Source organism: Dermacentor silvarum, chromosome 10 (genome assembly GCF_013339745.2).
Source record: "Dermacentor silvarum isolate Dsil-2018 chromosome 10, BIME_Dsil_1.4, whole genome shotgun sequence".
Lineage (NCBI taxonomy): Eukaryota > Metazoa > Arthropoda > Arachnida > Ixodida > Ixodidae > Dermacentor > Dermacentor silvarum.
The window spans coordinates 76,799,716-76,823,360 of NC_051163.1; the positions used below are offsets into that span (position 1 = coordinate 76,799,716).

Sequence of the window (23,645 nt, forward strand, 5' to 3'; positions counted from 1 at the left end):
TAAATGTTTACTCTTGCTCGTATTCACCAAACTTCTACTCAGACAGGCTCACACGAGCTCAGACTCATGGTTAGTTTGAAGTCTTAGTGAGCCGACGTTTGAGTGAGTTCACCGAGCTATGTATACATTACATTATGTGACCTGTGCGGTGAATAAGCAAACATTGCATATGAGTACATATTGCATCAGATGAAATATGGACAACTGTACACATTGTAGTTAGTTTTCCAGAGTTTAACTGACCGTTGCATGAAAGCTTCGCCTGATGTCAATTCAAACAAGTGCATTGGATCTGCATCATACTTTTGCCAATCCTGCTGGCTATCTTGGCCATTACTGGGTGGCCACATATTTTGTGCATTTGAACTCGAAGTTGAATAAATGACTGTGTTGTGCAATATATTAAAAAAGATGCTTTATTCACTGCAAGTACAACAATCAGAACATGATACAAACACATGCACATAAGATGCATACAAATGCTAAACACATAAACAGATAGAATCAGCGAGCCACCAGCTATTGAAAAAACAGAAAGAAAAAGCACAGGCCACTGCTGCAATGGGACCACGTATAACCATTCCCTTGCCAGGTACATGGGCTATATGAGAAACACACGTGCAACTTAGCAGTTACCTCGAGGTAGCAGCTATGGACGCTCTTGCACTCGCAGCTGGCCACTCAACCACTTAAGTGTGTTCAGTGTGTACTTGTACTTATGCACACTTTTTATTGTCTATATCTCAAAAATTTAATGTGGTCTCCTCAAAATTTTGAGAATGTATTCTGAGGCTTGCAAAGGTAAATATTTTTATTCCATTCTTTTTCAAGGTGAAAGCTCATGCAAAAGATTGGGCATATTGTCAGTGCCCCTCACTTTCTCTCGGAACATATGTAGTCTGTAAATTATGGAGATTCTAGCAGCTTTTCAACTGCAAGAAAGGGAATCAGCTTCCGCTGTTTTCAGCGTTGGGTTAACGCAGGCAATTCAAGGAGGCATAAAGCTTTGATAATACAATCGGTTCGGGAATACCAGATTAGATTGTACCTTGACACTTTCCTTGCAGTTTCTTATTTTGGTCAAATAATCTAGTTTGAAATGGCTCCAATTAGCTTGCTCTAACATTGGTCTAATATAGGTTAAGCACATGACTAGCTTAACAGAATGGCGGATGCTGGCTTTTATTTCCAGGAACGGAACCATAGTGCCTGCTCCAGTTGCATATGTTTTTTGGTTATTTGGGGGTTTCAGCCTCACATTTAAGATAATGTGCTCAAGCAGGTAGAAGCACACGCATGCTATTGGCGGATAGTTTCGATAGCTTCTTACTTTACATTTGCCACTATGAATACAAAATTTTAGCGTTCGATTTTGCTATTGAAGAAACTTACTCCTAACAATGTATTTTATTTTTAGCCGTGGGGTGCACGTGGCTGCGCTACGTACTGCAGCATATTAACTTAAGCTTTTTGATACAGATTCACAGCACACTAACCGTGCGAGAAACAGGACGGGAAAGTAAACGACGCCCATGCCTGTCAGAATAATATGTTACTGTCGTGACTTTTCTAAAGCTTTATGATGCATCCCTATCCCGCTTGCAATCCGTTTTCATCAATTATCCCGATTTATTTTTCCGAACACATTGGCGGCGTTATCGACAACCTCAAGTTGTTTTTGTTCAGACGCTGTTATCAAAACTTTATGTTCGCCTAACGTGCCTGATTTCTCCAAAAACTGATTCGTTAAAGGTGAACTTGATTTTTGATTATATTTTTCCAAAACACGCAAAACTTTTTCCGTCACGCATACTTAATTGAAGGTCTCCTTCAAGATCATCTTAGTGAATTTCAGTTTCATTTGGTTATTTCTATGGACGCTACACAAAATGCAGAGAAGGCCGCAGTGGGCATCTTTTCAAATCAGCTTAACTGGTCTTTTCCTCTCCGTCTAGCAGATTACACCCCAATATTTCTTGCAGAATTTCTGGCCATCATTCTAGCCATTAGAAAATTGGGTCCCCCAGACATCGAAAGTAATAATTGTTACCGATGCCCTGTCGGTTTGTTCTAATTTACCTTCTACAAATCGGTCACACCTACTGAGTATATTTTCGACTCTTGCTCCAGACAATTTGTCTGAAGTCCGCTTTTTATGGGTCCCCGTAATAGTGGAATTTCTTTAAATGAATCAGCTGACTCGCTCGCATCATTTTCACTAAATGGTCCTGTCTTAAATATCCTTCCTGATTTCGCTTTTAAACAGGTGCTAGATTTAAACGCTTTTTATTTCTAAATTGTACTAAATCATCCCTACTTTTAGCAGAGGATTTTCGACATCTAAATTTCCGGTGGAACACGGACAAATGTCTTTCACGACAATGTGAGGTGACATTATCAAGCTTTCGTTGTAGAATTCCCCGCCTAAATTTTCACCTTCATAGATCTGGTTTGTCCATAACTAACCTGTGTTCTTTTTGTAGTGAACCAGAAACTATGGACCGTTTGTTTCTTTCTTGCCGCCGCTTCTCCTCCCTCCGCAGAAGGTTCGTAGTATTTTCTACAAGTAAGCTGGGTTTAGCGCTTACTACACCAAACATTTTGTCCTTTGGTGCGTATCAATTAGGCACAAGCCATGGGTCAATGATCTCTGCTATCCACAAGTTTATTGAAGCGTCAGGAAGGCTTCACTGCTAGGGTACCGTCTGTGGGACGTTTCACCTGATTTTTCCCCCCTAAATTTATGAATGTGCCCTCTCAAAATTTCTGTTGGCATGGGGTTGACTATTCCTTTGTGTTAAATGGTTGCCTTTCCACCAATTTGTGTTTTGTTAGACGCATATTTCAAACAATCTAATGTGGCTAATCCCCCCTGTGGGTACGAGCCATGTTTTGAGGCAACAACATGATACTGCGTACACAGGTGACTGCACCTCCTAAAAAATGTGGTGTCGGCTTTTACGCCTTTGGAAATATTCAGAGAGCATTTGTATGAATAATTACAGCACACGCGCCGCGACGGACGAACCAGGCTGGCGGTAAGGTTAACGTTCACACACAATTCCATAGCACGTTCAGTAATTACACACACATCATTTGCGGCTTCCTTCAGGAGCAGACGTGAGCTTTTGGGTTTGTGCTTGCTGCTAAGTTTGGTGCAAGAATATTGCTGGGAGTAGGAACCGCTTACGTGCATTTACGAGCAATATACACACATCCGTTCTTCAGAAGCTGACGTTAAGCACGGCTAGCGCGAGGGCCTCTGCGTTGACATGACGACTTCGCTGCAGCCGAATTCCGAATACTACATATGCCTTGACAACAGCTATATGGGCTTGTTGATAGGTCCTCTTGTATTTTGTTGTATCGCAGGAAGAACGATGTCCACGGACATAAACGACACACGAGACAGCACACAGTGCTGAACGGCCAGCTGCGAACAGCTGTTGACGTTCGCCATGTCTCCTCGTATTGAACTTCATAAACCGCTGTTGCCTACTCCAAAACAAATTAAACGTTGAAGCGTTTTAATTACAAAACGCACGTATTATTTGGTCCTAATGAAGAGAGGTCAATTATAATATACCGCGCACGTCTATTTCATTACACTAAAGAATTATGCGGCGTCTGCAGCAAAACCTGGCAGCAAGCAACCCTGGGCGTCGCACCAGTCGCATTGTTGAAATCGCCTTCATGTTACAGTGGCAATCCACTGTATTCATGTGAATGAGTCCTCCAAAAATCGCACTGTGACGCGTGTGACCGCACCGATTTTTTTCGCTCCAGTCGCAGCATGTGCAACTTGTACTTTGCGCGGCGCCGGGCGGTCGCGCGCACCGCATCTTGAAAGCGATCTGCAACACGGCTCCTACCTTTGTATGTGCTGTGCTTTCGCCGCTCAGTTTCCGTTGAAGCGATCGACCGCATGAACCTTCGCTCGCTGCTGCGGGCGCGCTTGCTCACGCCAGCGTTTTTACAGCGGTTGTGTGAGGTCACACAAACAACGCGCAGAACTGTTGTGGACGGTGGCGGCGTTTTGCCCGCGTTCGCACCGAACGCGAGCGGCGTTGGTGCCGTGTTTATGAAGAACGTGCCAATCTTGCCGTACACCCTATGGCGGTATACCGTAGCGACCTTAAGGCCATGGTCCCTGTGGTCACTAAATAAATGAAAACCACAGGATAATATATATTTCTCATTCTTTAATAGTGCAAATAACCAATTATACCATTACATCTTAGTAGTCATACTTGGAAAACATAACTCTCACCATAGTACAGCTTCACTGGTCTTCCGTCTCCACGCCAGCGGAAGGGCTGACAGTTTTTTTTTTGTCTTTTTTCGTCTTTTCTTTTGCCCATATGCGTTGGTTCCCATGGAGGGCCCTTTGGGGGCGGAATCTTATAACGGTTCGGAAAGCGAACGGTTCACTTCGGCGCTTGGGTCGCTAAATGGGCTGCTCCCAAGCAGGAAATGAAAGAAGGGGATGACCTGGCCAATAAAAAACAGGGTGCCGCCTCTGAAGTGCGCGCCATCATAGAGCGCGTTACTCGGAAGAACTGCAGCATGTTCCAGGTTGCTCATTAAATATAAATATAAATTAAACAATATCTTGCAAGCTTTAAAGTATTAATGTGCCGCGCCGGGTTCTTACGCAATGCTTGTAGTAATTTATTTATGTTCTTTTCTTTCATTCATACCGACAGGTACTGTCGCAAGCCAACGTTTATAGATACTTTTATAGATGCGTTTATAGGTAGAAAAAGTATCTAAAACGTTGCCGCAAGCGTTGTGTTGAATGAGTTGGCGGAGTGAAGCGCAGCATCGTCTGCTACGCTATAAAAAACGTTTACACCCTTTGGGTCGTATCTTGTCCCCAAACAATGATCGTCGTCTGCATTGTCGGCGTCTCCTTTCTTTAGCGCTGTGAGCCCGGTACTTCCTAGTCACAAAAGGCTTGCGAGTTATCAGCGTGACGCAGCATTCTTGGCAGGAAAGTAGCGAGCGCTAAGTTTCAAGAAAGGAAACGCAAGCAAGGCAGATGATTATTGTTTGGGGGCACGATACTTTTTTTAGAGTGTACCAGGAGCTTGCAAGATGCATGCACCAGGCATGCACTTCCAGCAAGCTTCCAAAGTAGCGAGTGCAAGAGAATCGTGAAATGGCTTATAGACACACGTTTTCTAGCGTTCCATGTCAATTTTTCTTTTTTGTTCGCCCTTCGTCATCGGCTCGGACATGACTCTCACGCTGCCGCGCTGCCGTTGTGATCTGCCTTTAGGCGCGTAGCGTGATTAAAACACTGGAAAATGAAATCGAAAATTACAAAATACGGGTCCTGCTTTGCATGCGTGAAGTAAACTCGAAGAGCGCTAGTGCTAACGGTGTGCGCTGCACCGTGAAATTGAAAACGAAAGTGCGGCACTCACGAACTAGAGCAAAAAAGGGCAGCCAAATCAGATATCGCTAGACTCTTCCCGTCGTGACTCTGCTGTCTTCTTAGCCGAGCAAAGGAAGCGCTCGAGCAGCCTGGGTTGAAACCTTCTGGCTGCTAAATGGCGATCTTCGTGCTATGGACGCTGGCGATAGCACCTGGAATTTGATCTCAAAATGCAAATGTCTCTTTGGCTTTGGCAGCCGGGGTCACAGGACAGCTGACCCAGCCCTTCTGCAGGCCAACAAGAGTAATTGTGAGAGGAATAAACGGTCGTGAAGAGTGTCGGCGACGGAGATCTGTACCACTCCAATGAATGCTTCGCTTCCGACAGACCTCTGGAAGTGCAGGCCGGTGGCGTGGAACCATAGCGCACAATTCCTTCCTCTCCGTGAATGGCCACTGGCACCCGAGTCTTCTTTAGTTCGTAGCACAGCCAGCAAAATGTCTACTTGGAAAGCCAACAGTGACGCCGCGAATAATTTTCCGCCATCTCTTCGAACGCACGCCTCCAGCAACCTCCCGCAACCTCCATCAATCGTCCACACCGGGAGAGCAACGCTAAGCAGACGACCAGGGCACGTCATAGGCTCCGAGGCAACCAACACGCTCGCGTGCGACGCCCGTCGGTCTCCGGGGCAGCGCAATAGCAGCGCCGCTGGTGCGCGCGGCCATGGTCGCAAGCCAACAGCCAAGCCACAGCAATGGAACCCAAATCGGACTACGTCTTCGCCGGTTTCGCTCTTGGCCGACGACGGGCTCGCTTTGAAAATGATTGACAGATGCGAGATGTTCAAAATTCGCGTTACCGCCCCGCTGTCTCTGACGGCCCCTGACGCAACCACAATTCCGACCAATCACGTGAGGGCAAGTGAATGGTTCGCATTCCGATCCGTTGTAAAATTACGCCCCTGGGTACGGACGGACGTTTCGCCTAGACATATACAGCTTCGCTGTAAAAAAAAAAAAATGTCACAGTTTCGCCCTAAGGGCGAAGCAATGAATGCGATAGCAACACAGCAATGTCATACGAAGTAAGGTGAGCGGCTTTGGTAGCAATATGAATTGTAGTAAACATGATCTGATTAAGTAAGCAGGTGTGCTGCGGCGTAAGTAGACCCACATGAAGAGAGACTCGATGACCACGAGAAGGCGCGTGTGAAACGGTGGTGTTGATGAGAAGCGCTGCCCGTGGGCAGCGCGTGCGAAGGGACACACCTGTAGCGCTGCACTGCCGATCCGGGCAGCATTGCATGTGTAGCGTGCGTTGGAAAATGTGGCCCGACTATTACTAACTGTGGTGTGAGCGCGCACAAACAAACATGAATAGATCACACTGAATGACTGCAGACAACGACTGTGAAAACGCTGGCAGCAAGCGGATACGCCGCAGCGGGCGAAGGTACGTGCGGTCTATCGCTTCAACGGAAACTGAGCGGCGAATGCACAGCGCATAAAGGTCAGAGCCATGTGGAGATAAGACGGGGCGGGCGAGCGACGAGCGCGGTTGTTGGCAGAGTAGAAGTGCGCCCCCCCCCCCCCCTTCCCCGCTTTCTCCGGCGCTCGCTTCCCGCTTCGACGAGGCAACCTAAAGTTTGCCCGCGCGGCACCAGCGCCGCCCACTCCCCTGGCGGGAGGACGGAAGTGTCGAAGGTCGCCGCCGGGCCAGCGCGCGCCCGTGTTCTCTACGGCGCGAGCGACCGCGTGCGTTGTTTTCGTGACAGCGAGCGTGACCTCATCAACCAGGAAATGTGGCACGCAATACTGCTGTGTTGTTGATTGCCGAAAAGTCGAAAGCCGCCCGTGAAGTTCTACAGAATTCCGGGAAGGTGGTACGAGAAGGACAGACGACAAGCGTGGATAACTGCGGTGCGCCGAGTCAAGTAAGTCACGTACTTTCGCATTCACGTGCAATATCACGGCTGCTCGATAAAAACGCAATAGTAATGTCCCTGTATTTAGCGCATGGCCGTTTGTTTAGACGTGTCGCGTAGTTGAATCGTACAGTGAAATCCGCCGTGTTAGCTTAGCGGTAAATGCATACGTGTAGCGCTGCTAAGCTCGACGACGCGAGCTCGATTCCCGGCCACGGCGGCCGCATTTCGATGGGGGCGAAATGCAAAAATACAGTTCTTGCCATGTACTTTGATTTTTGTGCACGTTAAAGAACCCCCGGGGGTCAAATTTATTACTGAGACCCTCCATTACAGCGTGCCTCATAATGATATTGTGCTTTTGACACGTAAAACCTACGAATTTAATTTATTGTACTCTTCGTTCACTCGCGATCGGCAGACTGGCTCAAGATAATTATATCCTTTTTCCAAACGCTGCAACTTAAATTCCTAGTTGTACAGGCAACAAATAGGGCCGCACGTTACTTGTCGATTGTGTGGTGGCAATCCGTATTTAATGCAAGCTGCGGTCATCGCATGCGTCGGTAAGCGGCAGATCGCAAAGCAGCTGCCCGAGACGCGCGCGTTATGTTTGTTGCTTGGCCATGCTTTCTGGGTTCACAATATCCAAGCATGTTTTAAAGTAATTGCCACCTTGCACATTCTTCCTGCTTCACTCTTCCCGCCAAGAATCTTCATTTCGTGTAGTAGCCGGCCATCGGTGTGAGCTTACTTTTGCTGCGGCGGGGCATTCGCCCGACGAGAAACTAGATTTGCTTTGGTGAGGCATGTATCGCTAATTCTTGCGCTCGTGCTGCTGGTCCCAAGGTAATCGCTCGTTACCGTGACCTGGGCTCATTTCGTGGAGCAGTTTCTACGAGTGATTTCTCATGACCAGTGAAAAGATGCCTTGCTCAAGAATGCAATGAGTTGCCATGACTCTAGCATTGAATAAGGCATGATATACATTAAATATTTATACAGCATGATATAAGGCATTATGCACATATGTACTACTTACATCGTTAATTAATTTTATTGGCTTATTGGTGCCTAATACATGCATTCTTTCTGTTCCGACAGTGCTGATGCCACTCCCTGGGGGCCAAATTGAGAGCAGCCGCGTGTGCGCGCCCAGGGACCAACGAAACCAACCTCAATCGTCACCATCTCTGCACATCTCTGCAAGCATGCACGACCGCTTTGTGACTGCACCATAGAGAAATAAAAGTGACTAAATGACTGAACTCGATGTGTACCTCTAACTCGCTGTCGTATACAATCTTGTTGGTCACCTCCGACACGCACTTGGATTTCACTGTCACATCACCGCCCACAATTTTTCAACACCACACATGTGTGGAAGCAGACGCTCCCCTTTCTTGAGGTTGCCGCCACGAAAAAAACTGTTGGCGTCGGCAACCGTCTTGAAATCGCACTGCAGTCTTTGCTATCGCTGTTCAGCAAGCAGGCGATCTGCCGCCGTCGAAAACGGAGCGCCGTGAGCACGAGCAGCGAAGGAAAGCGCGGGCGAAACAATGTAAAAAAAGCGGAGACTGCACCGCGGAGCGACCGCGCTGCTTCAAATTTTCACATTGGGGGCGCTGTCAGGAGGCGCAGCAGCGCCTTCAGGCGATCGTTTTCTCGTCTCACGCTTCCGCTCGGGCATACGGCCCGCGGCGAAGATTTTATCTATACGGAACCTCACGGCGACGGCCACGGCGACGCCGACGGCAGAAATCCGGTTGAAGTGGCCATATAATTGCTATCGCAATAATAAATATTTATTGCTCGTATGCACTTACAATGGTTGCCATACTTTCAGGCGAAAACTTGCGGGCACAGTAGCTCACAAATGTGTCTTATTCACAATTACAATCTAAAGTGTTTCCTTGGCGACTTGTCTACATAGGCCGAAGGCTTGTCGTTTTCTTCAGTCAGTTGGTTTGACTGATTTACAAGGAGTATTCTCAGAAACTTCTCGGTAATTAGATTTGCGGATCGTATCGCATGACTGTCATCAACACCTTCAGGGCAGCTCAAGATGGGAGCGCGTTGTAAATAGGGCTGCACTGCTCTTTCGAGTACTTCTAGTACATTCCTGCGTGGCAGGTGTTCGGAGGCTTTATCGAAAAAAAAAACGCTATTATTTATTTATATTTATTTAATAAATACTGCAATCACAATGCGGTGATTTTAGCAGGGTGGTACAAGCATAACGAATACATTGGTATGTACAGAAAATGCACACGTTAATAAAGAAAACTGTTATTTGAATAAATACAAAGCGTACAGATTGGGCACACGCAACGTTACTCTAAAGAAGTAAAACACTGTCACTGCAAACATGGCACAAACAAAATAATGTCACTGTAAACATGATAAAAAAGAAGTTAATGTTGGCGCAGAGACGACGTACTTCATTTTTTTAGCTGGTTCCAGTCCACTACTGTGCGCGGAAAAAAAGAATACTTAAAAGAGTTGCTGCGTGAGGAAAAAAAATGTCAGTGGGTTCGAAATATCAATACACACATGGCATGCAATGCACGACACTCACATTTCACGAAAACTCAACATAATACACAAACGCTCCACGGTTCCGCCCGCCGCCTGGAAGACTTCGAAGTTCAAATCTACCTGTCATCTCTGCACTTCAAACAGTTTCGCCCTAAGGGCGAAGCAATGAATGCGATAGCAACACAGCAATGTCATACGAAGTAAGGTGAGCGGCTTTGGTAGCAATATGAATTGTAGTAAACATGAGCTGATTAAGTAAGCAGGTGTGCTGCGGCGTAAGTAGACCGATATGAAGAGAGACTCGATGACCACGAGAAGGCGTGTGTGAAACGGTGGTGTTGATGAGAAGCGCTTCCCGTGGGCAGCGCGTGCGAAGGGACACACCTGTAGCGCTGCGCTGCCGATGCGGGCAGCATTGCATGTGTAGCGTGCGTTGGAAAATGTGGCCCGACTATTACTAACTGAATGAACAAGCGTGGTGTGAGCGTGCACAAACAAACATGAATAGATCACACTGAATGACTGCAGACAACGACTGTCAAAACGCTGGCAGCAAGCGCATACGCCGCAGCGGGCGAAGGTACGTGCGGTCTATCGCTTCAACGGAAACTGAGCGGCGAATGCACAGCGCATAGAGGTCAGAGCCGTGTGGAGCTAAGAGACGGTGCGGGCGAGCGACGAGCGCGGTTGTTGCCCCCCCCCCTCCCCCCGCTCCCTCCAGCGCTGCCTTCCCGCTACCTTGCTTGCGCGTGGGAGATTGAGTGCGTTCGCTCTCCGTGATAGCGCGCGTCCCCGCACGCTTCCACTCGGGCATACGGCGCGCGGCGAAGATTTTATCTATACGGAACCTCACGGCGACGCCGACGGCAGAAATCCGGTTGAAGTGTCCATATAATTCCTATCGCAATAATAACTTCGGATGACCAGCCACCGCTTGGAGTACGCATGTTCCTTGAAACCGAAACTAGCACTCACCTTCCAGGGGTTGGCGGCACCCCGCGGCGGCCGCGGTATCTATGCTACGTAGCCGACCGCACCTACCGACAGAAGCAGCGTATTGGAATGCGCTTTTTTACTGTAGCGACAGACACGGACTCGAGCGAAAGACGAGGACGAAGAGTGTTGTTGGTGCTCGTGCTTGCTCTGCTTTGCCGTTGACCGCACCGTTTTCGTGTCGCCTGCTAATTTATATTAATCACGCCCTGAACTGAACGTCTGCTTGCATCGGCCAGTTGTCTGCAATACGCCAAGGGTGTGTGGGTGGTGGTGCGGGACGCAAAAGAGGGAACGGGGCCATACGTACAGGAGACCGTGCCACGTAGAAGGCGCTTGATGGAGGCCCGGGATCTCTGGCCAAGGAAGCACGAGGCCTGGCTGTCATTTCAGCGCAGGTTAGAGGGGCGGAGACAGGTGGATGCTGTTGCGCATGAGGCATTGGGCATTGGGCAATAGGCAGCGCCTCGGAAACTTGCTGCTGAATGGCGTGTCGAAGCGACGGAGTGAGTGATTGCGTAGGCTCAGGCATGCACGACACAATTAAGGGACAATTGCCGTGCCACTTCTTCACGAACAAACTGCTGTATTTGCTGCAGCAAGGAACTGTGGTCAACTGAATCATCGCGAACGGTGAGAGCCGATATGTCGGTCGTGTCGAAGTTAGACCACCGCGTGGAAATGCGTCGTTTCCTCAGCTCGTCGCAACTTTGGCAGAGCTGAATCACGTCGGCAGGGGTTCTTCGCAACAAGCATGTGGAAGGCGTCGTCCTCGATGCCTTTCGTAATTTGTGTGATTTTGTCAGCCTCACATATGGAAGGATTCATGCGGCGGCAGAGGTCGACGTCATCTTCAATGTAGGCGGTAAAGTTTTCGCCGGAGTTCTGGACGCGACCACGCAAGGCGCTATTCGGCGCGGAGCTGCGCACAGCGGGACGGCCGAATACCTCTGCGAAGCTCATCTTAAAAGATGACCAGTTCGCAACGTGAACTTTGTGGTTGCTAAACCATAGAAGGACCAGATGGCTCAACTAAAAGATGACGTTGGTGAGTTTGTCGGCACCATCCCACTTGTGCGCACTCACTCGTTCGTAGGAGGACAGCCAGTCCTCCACGTCGTGGTCGTCGGTGCCACTGAATGGAACAGGGTCGCGCTGCCTTGGCACGCCGGAACAGATGACAGCCGTGGGTAGCGTAGCTTCTTGCGGAGCCTTGTCGTCAGACATAGCCGAGGCTGGAGGTAGAGTCCGGGTACGGATTTCCAGGGTGACGAGTGAAACCAGCAGCCTCCACCAAATGCAAGCAGACGTTCAGGTCAGGGCGTGATTTATGTAAATAATTAGGCGACACGAGAACGTTCCGCTCAACAAAGCAGAGCGAGCGCGAGTAACAACAACACTCTTCGTCCTCATCTCTCGCTTAAGTCCGTGTTTGTCACTACATTCCAAATAAAGCGTCCAGAAAAGAGTGAGGAGCATAGCTTCTGGTTAAAAGAGCGTTTGAGAAAAAGGCGACTTCACGCTCCGCTTGCGAGCTCCGCGCACCGCAAAACTTGGCTGAGATGTTCACAGCAGCGTACGCTACCCGCGGAGTGTTATTTCACCAAGCCAGAGGGGTGTTTCAGGGCCCCTTTAAAGGAAAAGCAGGTGCAACATAATTAAACAGCCACAGTTCGTGGACTCCCATTCGCCGATTGCTTTTGAAGGGGCAATAGTGTCCTAACAAGTAGGCCAGTCAGCAAAAGAGCTCTGGCAAAATTACAGCGCAGCGCTGCTATTTTGTACCACTGTAACGGTTATCTGCCATCGTTTCGTGTAGAGCTCATGACGGGAAGCAACGAGACGATAGCGAAACTGGAATTCCTAGGAAGAGGAGCAGAATACATTGTATAATGCTAGAGGAAGCAGCACTCCCCGAAGTGATAAGAGACGGTATCCTCGAACACATTAGACGGATACCGTCATCCGTGCTATTGCACGAAGAATTTCGTGATTTCATGTTCACGATACACCAGCGTCCACAGGGGCGTTGTACGCGTGTACACAACAGCTGTTTTAGCATTTCCTGAGGCCAATTTGGTGGGTTCGATGAGAAGGCAACATTGAAAGCCACGACGCCGAGTTTCAGGTTCGTTTCTGTAGAGCCAGAGGCTCTGGCTATGGCTGCGACTACGATATATTCGCCAGAAATCACCCCTTCTCCTTACCTCGAACTGAGCAGCGCTACGCTATTGTGTTCGCGCTTAATCACGAAGAATTTCACAATTTCGTGTTTACGAAACACAACCGTCCACAGAGGCGTTGAACGCCTGTACACAACAGCTGTTTTAGCATTTCCTTAGGCGAATTTGCTGGGTTCGGTGAGAAAGCAACATTGAAAGCCATGACGCCAAGTTTCAGGTTCGTTTTTCTGTAGAGCCACAGGCTCTGACTACGGCTGCGACTGCGGCAGAATCGCCAGAAATCACCCCCCTCGAACTCAGCAAAGCTACGCCATTGTGTTCGCGTGTAATCGAGAAGAATTTGTGAGCCTAAACGCTGTTGCAACGTACAAAGGACGCACTGCGCCTTGTATTCGCGATGACGTCTTCGAACTTGAGCAAGAACTGGCAACTGAGCGCTTACGAACTCCAACGACTCCCCCACAAGTTGGTGACAGACGATACGGAGGTAATCGTTGGCGACGAAAGCTATGTCCCGGATTTCACGTGCCCCATCTGCTTAGGCTTGTTCAGGAAAACTGTGGCGACGGACTGCCTTCACCGCTTTTGCGAGGAGTGCATCACCACATCGCTGCGCAGGTGCAAAAAGGAATGCCCGACATGCCGTCGTAAGCTCGTCTCGAAGCGGTCGCTGCGGCGTGACTACCGCATGGATGCCATGATCGCCGCGCTTCTCCCCAACTACGACGAAGACGGCGCGTCGTCAGCCGAGCGCGCGACTGCTTCGCAAGGCGGCCAGCTTCGCGAAGGCGTGAAACGCGGTGTTCCAAAGCAAGCATGTGAGCAGAGCATCGTCAAAGACAGTGACGTTGGCCAGAAGCACTGCGTTAAGAAGGCTCGCTGCGAGACGATCTCGACGGCGATTGGGAACGATTTGGCTCCGACGACGGCTAACACGGGTTGTGTCGAAGTGAAAGCAAACGTTCCGAAAGTATCGGCACTGACTTCGCCAACGGCACAGCGAAGGTATTTGTACGTATTCCAGCAGCCTCGGCAGGTAGGCCGTGTATCACAGGCGTTCGCGGCAGGCGCCGACGGCGTCGCTCGTAAGGGATCGGACTACCGGTTGACCTCGCGACTCCCCGAGGGGTCCCAGGAGCCGAACGCTGGCGCTCGCCGTGTTGATGCCAGGGTTCTCGGAGAAGGTGTCCGTCCCCTGCCACCTCCACCAAGCGTAGCATTCGCCGGGATAGCACGGCGGTCCGCGTCCAACGCCGTGTCCGCGGCTTCGCCGGCGCAGGTTGACCACGATGCAACAGATACGAGTGAAGAGGCAAGCCGCGTGACTTCGGCACAACGCAGCGAGCTGATTCAGTCGGAGAATTTCCACGCAGACACTGGTGAGACGTCCGAAGATGCGAGAGGCAAATCAGCAACCGATGCGGCCGCCATGCCTACCGCCGCTGCTAACCGCGAATCATCCAGCACGGCCTTCGCGCCACGGCGTATCCGCGACTACGTAATGACGCTGAAGCCGCACCTCGACACTTTCTTGGTAAACGCCGAGTCCCCGATGCTGCGTTTGAGAATGACGGCGCAGATCACGATGGAGGATGTCGCCGCGCACCTCAGACGTCGTCTTTCTCCTGACAGCGTGAATCGTAACGACCAGCGATTACCGATGTACCGCATATACGCGGCCAACGAGTCGGGCGAGGTAGTTGTACTCCCTGATACGATGACGGTGCAGGATGCCGTTAAGAGAATGATTAAAGACGGTGCGCGGCTTGAACTGTACTACGCGCAGCAGAAGCCTTGAATCTGGGCTTGTTTCCTGTCTACTCCGCCAAAGACATGGTATACGCAACTGAGTTTTAAAATAAAGAAAAATGTTTAAAAAACTGAACAGGTGTTCGGCTGGTGCTTGAAACAAGTCTAAGTTACGTACACGACTTGAGCATACTTTTTCAGGTTTAAGCTTGAGGAAACTTAGAGCTCGGGAGTTTCTCTATCTAAATACGTAGACGCGCAGAAATCGCTTTTCTCGGCAAACGCTGCACCGATAGTAATTAGTATTGTTGCATTAAAAACAAGGCATTTAAAATACTAGTAACTCAAGTAGTGCATTTTGAATTTAGGCTATCAAAATTTTAAAACGAAAATTGCAAAAGTAAGAAAAGAACTATGAAGTTTTCAAGTCTCTAACTTTATAATAAAGATGTCGCAGTTATGTAAATTGCGCCTACTATGATACCTAAGAAGGGGACAAAATGGATGTATTATACACCGCTCTTAAATCTTTCCCTACCATGGGGAAAATAGGTATTTTTTGTATGGTAGGCAGATGTTGTTTTTTTCTGCAGGAACTACTGCACTCAATATTTATTGTAATGCATAACCAGAAAGCAAAATGAACGAACTTTTCACGCATAAAGGTTTTATTATCTAGATGTATGTCAGCAAAAAGATATAAATTGTTAAAATGAAGATTGTGCGACAAAATTGATCAACGTTTGAAAGACACGTTTGTGTCTACTAAGGAAAACATGTTACGAAAATTATGAGATATTCAGATTGTATTGCCGTCTATTAGTCACTATCTCCGAAAAAAAAAAGTTTTTTTTTTATTACACAGGTATTTCGCTACAAAAATTTAACTGCAAGCACCACAGTTGGGCGTGCCGGGCTGGGACGGCCGATGTTCCGGGCTGGTTTGCGTCGTTGTAGCTTTCAGACTCAAAGCCCGACGAAAAGTGAGCGTCCTCAGACTCGCTGCTATTCGATGTATCGATACGATCAGCCGCGGAGGCAGCGGTATCGCGACATTTGCGATCTCCCGAAGCGCTCGCGCTGTTTCCGGAGCCGGACATTTTTGCTTTCTGCTTTGACGATCGCGAAACTTCGGAGTGCGTGTAAAAATCAACACTTGGCGGGAAAAAAAAACGAACTGCTTAGAAAACGAAAATATAGTTTCTCCTCTTTCTAGTCCGATGGCACAGTGTGTCAGTGAGCGACGCGGAAGGTCTCGAAAGCGGCTTTTCAAACCATCGATAGCAGGCGGTCATTTTATTGCGATAGCAATTATATGGACACTTGAACCGGATTTCTGCCGTCGGCGTCGTCGTCGCCGTCGCCGTCGCCGTGAGGTTCCCTATAGATAAAATCTTCGCCGCGCGCCGTATGCCCGAGAGGAAGCGTGCGGGGACGCGCGCTATCGCGGAGAGCGAACGCACTCAATCTCCCACGCGCAAGCAAGGAAGCAGGAAGCCAGCGCCGGAGGGAGCAAGGGGGGGGGGGGGGGGGGCGCACTTCTCTGCCAACAACCGCGCTCGTCGCTCGCTCGCACCGTCTCTTATCTCCACACGGCTCTGACCTTTATGCGCCGCGTGCATTCGCCACTCAGTTTCCGTTGAAGCGATAGACCGCACGTACCTTCGCCCGCTGCGGCGTACGCTTGCTGCCAGCGTTTTGACAGTCGTTGTCTGCTGTCATTCAGTGTGATCTCTTCGTGTTTGTGCGCGCTCACACCACGCTTAATCATTCAGTTAGTAATAGTCGGGCCACATTTTCCAACGCACGCTACACACGCAATGCTGCCCGGATCGGCAGTGCAGCGCTACAGGTGTGTCCCTTCGCACGCGCTGCCCACGGGAAGCGCTTCTCATCAACACCACCGTTTCACACGCGCCTTCTCGTGGTCATCGAGTCTCTCTTCATGTCGGTCTACTTACGCCGCAGCACACCTGCTTACTTAATCAGCTCATGTTTACTACAATTCATATTGCTACCAAAGCCGCTCACCTTACTTCGTATGACATTGCTGTGTTGCTATCGCATTCATTGCTTCGCCCTTAGGGCGAAACTGTGACATTTTTTTCGTTCTCCTTTGACAATCGCGAAACTTCGGAGCGCGTTTAAAGGTCACCGCCTCGCGGGAAAAAAGCGAACTGCTTACCAAACTAAAATATAGTTCTCCTCCTTCACGTCTGATAGCGCAGTATATGTCTGTGAGCGGCGCAGAAGGTCTCGAAAGCGGCGTTTCAAACCATCAATATAGAGCGCTAACCATACCCAATGGGCGCGGTACGGGAAGAGTTACGTATACGACTAATCTGCGAGCAGGACTTTCTCGACCCCCCTCTTAAGTATTTTAATAATTTCCCATAATGTGGCAATTCGTACATCATATTTGGCGGCTTCATCTGCTCTAAAGATGCTCTAAAGATGCCGTTGACAGAACAGCGATCTGTTTCGTATGCAGAGACATTGATTTGTAAACTTCTCAGTTCTGTCTTAGCCTTGCCGCGACTTCCGACAATATTTGGTAAAGGTATGAGGCCCCAAATAAAAATCCTGCATGCGACAAATTTAATTCATATCGGTCCAAAGGTGTTACAATCGGAGTTAGCCCTGAGCTAAAGCTTGCTCGTAAGTATAAAACTCGCGCTATGGGGGCTCCACAATTTTTTAGGCTTCTGAAGAACACCGCTAAATCAAGGTGCAGTCAAACGCCTTTATAACGAAGTGCTCGGGACCTCCTAAACCTTTCATTATACAAGACACTTCGTTGTAAAGCTCACGCATTTGTAACGCTCACACTAGAGCAGTATAGGCACGTTCAACGGAAGAGAACCCTTAACAAAAATAAAGAGAGTCTTAATGAATTAAGTCACTAATTTCATCGCGAACATTTTGACATAATGTGCGGCTGCAAGCCCACCTTAATGAACCGAATTTCCCAGCATGCTCCGCGGCGAAACGCAGGAGGTGCGCATAAAAAATCTGCATATCCTCAAATTACGTTATCACCTCCTTTTCGGTCAAAACTCTTGGTTCGTTTATAGGATCTTCACCACTATTGCGTTCGTTGACTTTCGTGTCCTTTCTGCCCTAGATGGCTTCAAATACGTCGTCGGTTGTAATTACATGATCACGTCGTAATCAACTGAGACGTACTCATCAGCACTCACACCCACTGACGCGTTAGAACAAGAAGCGAACGAGGTAAGCGATTCCTGAAGCAGTGTAGCAATACTATACACTTCTGACGTGCACATTCTCGTCAAATGCTTCACTAGCGTTGACGTTAGCACAGAGCGCATGTTGGTGACGTCCCTGCACATGGTAGTGGCGTCACCGCTACGTGGCGTCGTTGTAAAGCAAGAAATGGGCCGTAAGAAGTTCCTTTGTTGTACAGGCAAATTCGAAGTACCTGCAAATCGTTGAATCGGTCTTCGTTGTTGGGGCGTTCACAATGCATATCAAAGTAGGATTTCGGCCGTGGCATAATCACTATTTCGTTATATAAGTCATTTCATTGTAGAGGCGTTTGAGTGGAACAGGAAAAGTGCTGTTTTGGAGCACTTTTGGAGCAGAAAAAAAATTGCCTTTTGTATCACCTGGAGCAGAGCGACGGTAAGTATGTAGCCATTTGGTACAGCTTCTGATTACTGCGATATCAGTAAATAATGAAATACACGAAATCCACGAGGCCATCACTCGAAGAGCAGCAACCAATCACGCTCGTCTTCATACGAAAAAAAAGGTCATGGTATGTTGCAAACCGAGCTTTATTTAGATAGAAATTTGCTTCTGTACACCACTGCATAATTTTTTGTAGATTAACGAGGTTAAAACTATGCGGCCAGGCGTAATACAGAAAACAAAAATTTGAACGATGCTACAGTGCGGCGTCGTCAGGCATAAAACAGAAAGTGACAGCAATGACTTTATCCATGATAATGACAACTGCGCTTTAACATGTTTCCCGAAACATATAAAATGAGTATTACGGGGAAGCACTTTATTATTGGCAAGGGCGAAGATTGCACATACAGTTTCTGCGAGCGACAGTTGGCAAAACGTAATTCGAAACAAAAAAATCTACCCAATCAGAAAACCTGCTACAGACCCAGAACTTTCGGTTTCTCATTACCTACGAGCATGGCTCACTGACTTAGTATGGCTAAAGGATCATCGTGTTTCATATTTATTTACGATTATTAGGCGCGCAAATAATTATTCCACACCTACTAGGACGTGTATCGCTACACCGCAGGCGCTATCAGTACACTTCACTGCAATACATATATTGTGTATTGCTGTGAAGCATATTCCGGTTCTAACGAGGTCGCGGAACGAAAAAGGCCGACCAATAGAACACGAAATTAATTGAACTGGCTCCATCTGTACTTGGGGCTAATTGCCAGATCAAGAACAATTGAGGCCAACAACGTCCCGTTGCCGCGTAAGTAGGCGAAAATAGTGAGCTTTGGCTCTATTGGCGCAAGTGCGCACTTAGGTGGACGCAGCAATGTGCGGACAACTAGAATTGTGGCAAAATGGCGCAGTTGGATCACCACTGCACATATGTTCCTATTCTCTGTGCCATAGGAGGAGGAGGAGGAAACAACTTTATTTCGTGAATTTGGCTTAGTGGGGGGGGGGGGTGGCTACCAGGCGATACCTCGCAGCCACCTCCTCGGCTTTTTTTATGGCCGTCTGTGACATAGCGTACGCTATGCATACCAATATTCTGTTACTTCTGGTATGAGTAACATATCAGGCAGCTCGCGGCTTGGACGTGACATAGATCCTTGACATAGATCTGTGACATAGAACCAAGCGAAGAGACAGCCGAGAGCATCCCAAAACATCACATGGACGCGAAATTTTCGGCTGCTTGCATAAATTTTACTTGTTGCTCGAAAATCCGCGAGGCGACCTGCCCGTTGTCGTATGATTGCGTAACAACAACAACAACAACAACAACAACAACAACAACAACAACAACAACAACAACAACAACAACAACAACAACAACAACAACAACAACAACAACAACAACAACAACAACAACAACAAAACTACAACAACAACTAGACAGCACACCTCGATCCGAATTCGCTCGAGCTACTTGCTCTCCCCCGTGAAAGGAAGAAATACGTGGTAAAAATGAGCCTTCGCTTTATCTAATGTCAGACCAAGTACAAAGCATCGCGCGCCCGCTATGGTCTCGAAGGCCATGCAGTCACAAAAGTGTTTTGATTCGTTGCTGTCAGACGGCGCCACATTGTTAACTGCTGGTGACATAACGCGCATTTTTACTGGCGTTTACGGCACATATAGGCTAGATCTGGTTAAAACGTCGGCCTCGCGACATGTTAGATTTTTTTTTTTCTTTACGGACGTATAATTGTATTTGGTTCAGACAGCAATGGAAGTTTGTCGATCATTCTTTTTCCCAATGCCGCGACAGTACGACAGGGTCCGTCGCTTGAATATAGCGCGGTTGCATTTTTATTACATTCGAACGCGGATATATCGAATCTGAAGGGAATCACAAAAAAATAAAGTTCGATATATATGTATTTCGATGTATAAAATAAAAATTGCATACAAAAAATTAACTCGGCATTTACTGCTCTTCGCTATACGCAATAATTCTTTACAAGTGGGTTCGATATTTCCGTGTTCGACTGTATCAGCTTCGTTAGCCAGGGAAACAAGTGCAGCACTACGCAATACAGAAACTACCAAAACATGAGTGCATGGGTCGGACCCCCGCCGTGCCGATCGTCACTGACGCGGAACGCAGCGCAGGCTACGTAAAAAATACGGATGCACAAGTTTCACTCCACGCGTTTCGCAGCGCAGTTCTTTTATGGCCATCGGACGCTTATTACGAAATCACTATAGTCGGGTACAACTTTAGAAGACAGGAGGAGGCCCCGCCCAGTTGACCGAAGCGCAGCAGCCAATTCCTCCGCGACTAAAGAAATAGTCCCACTCAAAAAAATGTGACTGCTTCTAAAACACGTATTTGTCGGTATAAATAAGATTTGTGTATCTTGACGAGTGGTTTGGTAAAACTCTCATGATGGAAATGCTACCGCACTTGCCGGATCGCGAGAGAAAAATAACTCCGTGCCTTCTACAACGCTGTGCGTCGTCTGCTACAGAGCAAGATCGACGGCACCGGGCGTAGCAGTCGCTGGCTTAATTGCATAAGATTCATATATACTTTTTGTGTGTTTGCACAACCTTATTTTTTTAATGTGTTGGGCTTTTTTTTAATTAATATTTTTTTCTTTTTTTTTCGCGGTTGCGAACCTGCGATCTCGTGAGTTCGCGAACGATCGCGCGCGGCATTCCGTGCCAGTTTTCCGCCATGGAGCCCAGCGAGGTGACATCGGAACGCGATCCTTTGTTGCCGAACGAGCCTTGTGTCGCCTCGATGACCACACCACCAAGGAGCCTCGGCAAGAACAAGAGCGGCCACATCCTGAACAGCGATTCACGCAACATGATCTTCCACTGCCACACGTTTTGGCGTAACAGGCAGCCTGAACGCAGCGTGGAGGACACGAGCAAGTTTGTCGCCGACATGCTTGGTGTAAGCGAAAGGACTGTGTTCAGGGTGAGGCAGGAAGTTAAAGCTTCGCATTTTTCGGGTGGCAAACTGACGACGCCCTCGCGAAAGCGCCCACGCAATGCGGAGAAGAGGAGACGCAGCGCGAAGTTTGACAGCTTCACGTTGTGCGCGCTGAGATCATGTGTGCACGATTTCTTTCGCCGCAACGAGATACCGACGGTCGAGAAGGTAACTACCGAGTTCTCGGAGCGTATGGAACTACCATCACTAAAGCGGTGTACTGGGCGTCGCCTGCTTGCCGAGATCGGCTTCAAGCACGAAAAGAGAAGCCGCAACTCGCTGCTTATCGACCGGGATGACATCACCGATTGGCGGAATCGCTACCTCCGTGACGTGGAGCGCTACCGGGCGGAAGGCCGAAAGATCTTCTACCTGGACGAGACATGGGTGACGGCAGGACACACTCGGTCGATCGTGTGGACAGACACCGTGGTGCAGAAGCGCGGACGCCTGTTCGCTCGAGCAAATGGCCTGACGACGGGTCTAAAACAACCTTCTGGGAAAGGTCAGCGCCTGATCGTGACGCACATCGGCAGCGAGGATGGTTTCGTCGACGGCTGCTTGGATATATTCCGAGGCCAAAAGACAGGCGACTACCACGAGGAAATGGACGGCAATCGCTTTGAGGGCTGGTTCCATGACGTTCTGCAGAAGTTGCCAGCTGGTAGCGTCATTGTTTTAGACAATGCACCTTACCATAGCCGGCGAGAAGAGAAATTGCCGACGACAGCCTGGAAGAAGGAAAGATACAGGAGTGGCTCACAAGCAAGAACATCACCTACGGTGAAAGGATGATAAAGAAGCAGCTGCTTGAGCTGGTGGCATCTGTAAAGTCACGCTTTCTGAGCTACATCGTAGACAACACAGCTGTAAAGGCCGGTTGCATTGTACTCAGGCTCCCGCCGTACCACTGCGAATTAATCCCATTGAGCTTGTGTGGGCCAAGGTCAAAAATGGCATCGCTGCGGACAACAGAGACTTCAAGCTGTCCACGGTCGACGTCATCTTGAGGGAGAAAATCAAGCAGGTAACGGCGGAAGACTGGAGGAAGAGCATTCAGCATGTGATTGGACTTGGAGGCAAAGTTCAGACTTGACACGTCTGGGAGTGAGCACATTCAACCCATCATCATCCAGCTGGGTGAAGATGACACTGAAGAAAGCGAATCCGACTGCGAGCTGTTGGCATTGAGCCACTCGACGAAGCATAAACGCTTCTTATTAACAAAAGAACAGCCCTTATTAGGGCTACCAAAATTTTGCGGTGGGTTCGCAACAGCCAACCATCCATTCCGTGACCTCTCAAATAAATAAGCAGTTCCATTTATGGCATATTCTTATAATAGAAGCTCAATTCTGATAAGCAACGTCCCTGCACACATTGTGCTCGATTTAAGAAGTGGCATAGAAACACATTTAAATGCTGGCATATCTGAATTGAAACAACTATGGTTAACCCTGATTATCGTTGGCGGGCTCAAAATGCTCATTCGGGCAGCCATTCATGTGGTTGCATTGTTTATTTTGTTATCTGGCTCACACAAGTAATGCGATTAAGAGAACAAATATACAACATCATTAGCTTAGAGAGGCCCAAATGCTCATTCAGGCAGCCACCGTCGAGTTTGACGTGCCCCATAGTGAAATAGCAGTAGTCAGAGCACGCTTTATGGTTATGTTAGCAGTCTGCACTAGAAATCGCAGTCATGCCATAGCGATGTGGTGGTGAACTAGCAGCAGACAACACGAAACTGACACTGTCAGCAGCTTGAATGCCAACGCACATTCATGTGGTTGCATGTTTTATTTTGTTATCTGGCTCACACAAGTAATGCGATAAGAGAACAAATATAAAACATCATTAGCTTAGAGAGGCCCGAAATGCTCATTCAGGCAGCCACCGTCGAGTTTGACGCACCCCATAGTGAAATTAGTTCTGAGCACGCTTTATGGCTCCGTTAGCAGTCTGCACTGAAAATTGAAGTGTTGTCATAGCCAATTTCAATTTATTAATCTGACTCGAGCAAGTAATGCGAATGCAACCACAATTATTAATGTGATTAACTTTGCTAGCATTTTTTGTCATATTACGTACCGGAAAAAAAGTTGAACGTGTTTAGTGAGTCACCTTTGTTCATTTACCAAGCCGTGCAAAGTGCACGGACAAGTAAAACAGTGATATTGGGGGAATAAAATGTGAAACGTTGCAAA

General features: G+C 48.3%; 1 protein-coding gene across 1 annotated transcript; it reads left to right on the top strand.

Annotated features, from left to right (window-relative positions):
- Nucleotides 1-13,419: 13,419 nt before the first annotated feature.
- LOC125941047 (E3 ubiquitin-protein ligase RING1-like) lies at nt 13,420-14,820 on the top strand. Its single transcript, XM_049657961.1, has one exon. The coding sequence runs from the start codon at nt 13,420-13,422 to the stop codon at nt 14,818-14,820; it is 1,401 nt and encodes a 466-aa protein (XP_049513918.1).
- The last annotated feature ends 8,825 nt before the right edge of the window (nt 14,821-23,645 follow it).